Here is a 2500-nt window from a genome sequence, read left to right on the forward strand (position 1 = left end):
GTCCCTCTCCTGCAGGTGCCCCTGGGTCCCCAGCCTGATGCAGGCACCTGAGAGAAGTCTGCCTCTGCTCAGGTTGCCTCTCACCACTCCAGGGCCCCCATGCTGACCAGGTTTGGGCTTTGCACCCACCCTGACACCACCATTGGGTGAGTTTTTGGGGGAAGTCAGGCTTCTCTGTCAGCCCGGCTGGGAGGGACAGACCTGGGGAGGATGGTGCATGGCAGCAGTGCAGGGTGGTGAGATGCTGTGCCTTTGGAGCCCTGCTTCTCTGGATAGGTGCTGGGCAGACTGTGGGACAAGCAAAAACCTGGTATTTTTAGATAGCCCAAGAGGAGCCGATTTCCCTTGGTGACAGAGTAATAGGACTTCAGTGGGTCCATCTGCTCCCCAGTTAGTTTCTGCTCGCAGTCCATGCCTGACTGCTCTACTGCCCCGGCACCAGCGAATGTGCCTCCATCCCCACATCTCCTTCACTTCTCACCTCTATGCATCAACTCAGCACTGCCACAAGAAGTCTCGCTTTACAGAGACCAAAATCAAATCACAATATGAGAAATACTCGGTCTGAAAACTAAAAAAAACTGAGAGTCTTATACTAAACCTGATCTCCTTCCATGACAAGGTTACCTGCGTAGTGGATGAGGGAAAGGCTGTGGATGTGGTGTACGTGGAATTCAGTAAAGCCTTTGACACCATTTGCCATAGCATTCTGCTTGAGAAACTGGCTGCCAATGGCCTGGACAGGCATCCTCTCTGCTGGGTTAAAAACTGGCTAGATGGCCGGGCCAGCAGTGTGCACAGGTGGCCAAGAAGTCCAACAGCATCCTGGCCTGTGTCAGAAAGAGAGGGGCCAGCAGGAACAGGGAAGTCATTTGTCCTCTGTACTCAGCTTTGGTGAGGCCACACCTTGAATATTGTGCCCAGTTTTAGGCCTCTGACTACAAGAAGAACATTGAGGCACTGGAGCGTGTCCAGAGAAGGGCAACAAAGCTGATGAAGAGGTTGGAGAACAAGTCTGATGAGGAGCAGCTGAGGGAAATGGGGTTGTTTAGTCTGGAGAAAAGGAGGCTGAGGGGAGACCTTATCACTCCCTACAACTACCTGAAAGAAGGATGTAGCGAGACAGGTGTGTGTTTTTGAACAAGGCCATTGAACAAGAGTCAATGGCCTCAAGTTGTGCCAAGGGAGGTACAGACTGGATGTCAGGAAATACTTCTTCACTGAAAGGGTTCCCAGGCACTGGAATGGGCTGCCCAGGGAGGTGGTTGAGTCACCATCCCTGGAGGTGTTTAAAAGACAGCTAGATGGGGTACTTGGAGATATGGTTTAGTAGTGTACAGGTACGGTTGGACTTGATGATCTCAAAGGTCTTTTCCAACCAGGTGATTCTATGATCCTGTGATTCTATGAATTGTCAAACTGACAACTATCCCCTTGGCTGGCACCACCTCTAAAGCTCCCTGTACCCATCTCCCACAGTGCAAAGTGGCACTTGTGTTCATGGGACCCCTCAGTCCCACGGCATTCCAACACACTGCATGCAGCACATGTCACAAATCCTGTCCTTAAGGGAGGGAGCAGTTATCCTTTTCTAAAGGAATGATGCATTCCTGACATATAAATAAGCAGATGAACACTTATTAAAAGGTTGCACTTATTAAGCCGAGTGTCAGTATTTTTGTCTGATTAATAATTAAAGCAAGTCATTCATCTTTAATTGTTTTAGTGTAGTGTTCTGTTTAATGTTCCATTTCAAATCAATATTTTTAAAGCAAGGCAAGAGACTACACACTTTTCAGGAGAAAGGACATAAAAGGGTGACATTTGTGTGTTTTAGAAGTTGTTTTCAGTATCTTATTTTTATTCTTGCTTCTGGCAAAATAGATAAAAAGTCAGGCCAAAACTCAGTCACTTTTGACTCCACTTAAGCTGAGGAACTGGTTTCAAGTTGAGTCCTGCTGACCTTGCCTGAAAATTTTTCATTTAAGAGAACAGGAGATTTATTGAAGCAGCAGACTCACAACTCCCTGCGTCCTTTCACTCGCTCCAAGCATCGAGAAGAAGTAGTTTTATTTTTAAATGAGCTGGGCCATACACAGAAATACACAGAAATGTCCTTCTGAATTTCTAAACTGTAAGCACGTGATGAGTCATTGCCAGTGAGCAGGATGCTCAGTGCATTTATTGGGCTTAATGTATTTATTGGGCTTAATGCCTGTGCACATTTCAAACTGCCGTAGTTAATGGTAATAGCTGGGATTGTTCTATTTGCCATTTGATTATTTGCACCTCTTATAGCCGTAAGGAAAATTTACTCTCCATTTTCTAAATACTTATTGCTATTCAAAATTAATTTTATTGTCAGGCAATAGCTCTAGATCATGGGCCAAATTTGAGCTGCGGAGGTCTGGGGAAGCCAGGGCAGAACGTGGCCCAGCCTCTTGTTCTGCTTTTTAAAAACAATTTCCTTTGCAAACACAGCTGAAATCAACCTGATCCT

General features: G+C 46.3%; 1 protein-coding gene across 7 annotated transcripts in view; it reads right to left on the reverse strand.

Moving 5' to 3' along the window:
* Nucleotides 1–2500, reverse strand: part of CADPS (calcium dependent secretion activator) — a 176209-nt gene that overhangs the window by 64424 nt on the left and 109285 nt on the right. For 2 of the 7 annotated variants that reach the window (XM_029084773.1, XM_029084771.1), the window contains exon 16: nucleotides 482–501. The exons of the other annotated variants lie outside the window; for them this stretch is intronic. In XM_029084773.1, coding sequence (XP_028940606.1) covers nucleotides 482–501 — 20 coding nt within the window. The remainder of the gene's footprint in view (nucleotides 1–481; nucleotides 502–2500) is intronic. 7 annotated transcript variants of the gene reach the window in all.

The sequence above is a fragment of the Antrostomus carolinensis genome, unplaced genomic scaffold (assembly GCF_000700745.2).
Source record: "Antrostomus carolinensis isolate BGI_N321 unplaced genomic scaffold, ASM70074v2 scaffold5394, whole genome shotgun sequence".
Lineage (NCBI taxonomy): Eukaryota > Metazoa > Chordata > Aves > Caprimulgiformes > Caprimulgidae > Antrostomus > Antrostomus carolinensis.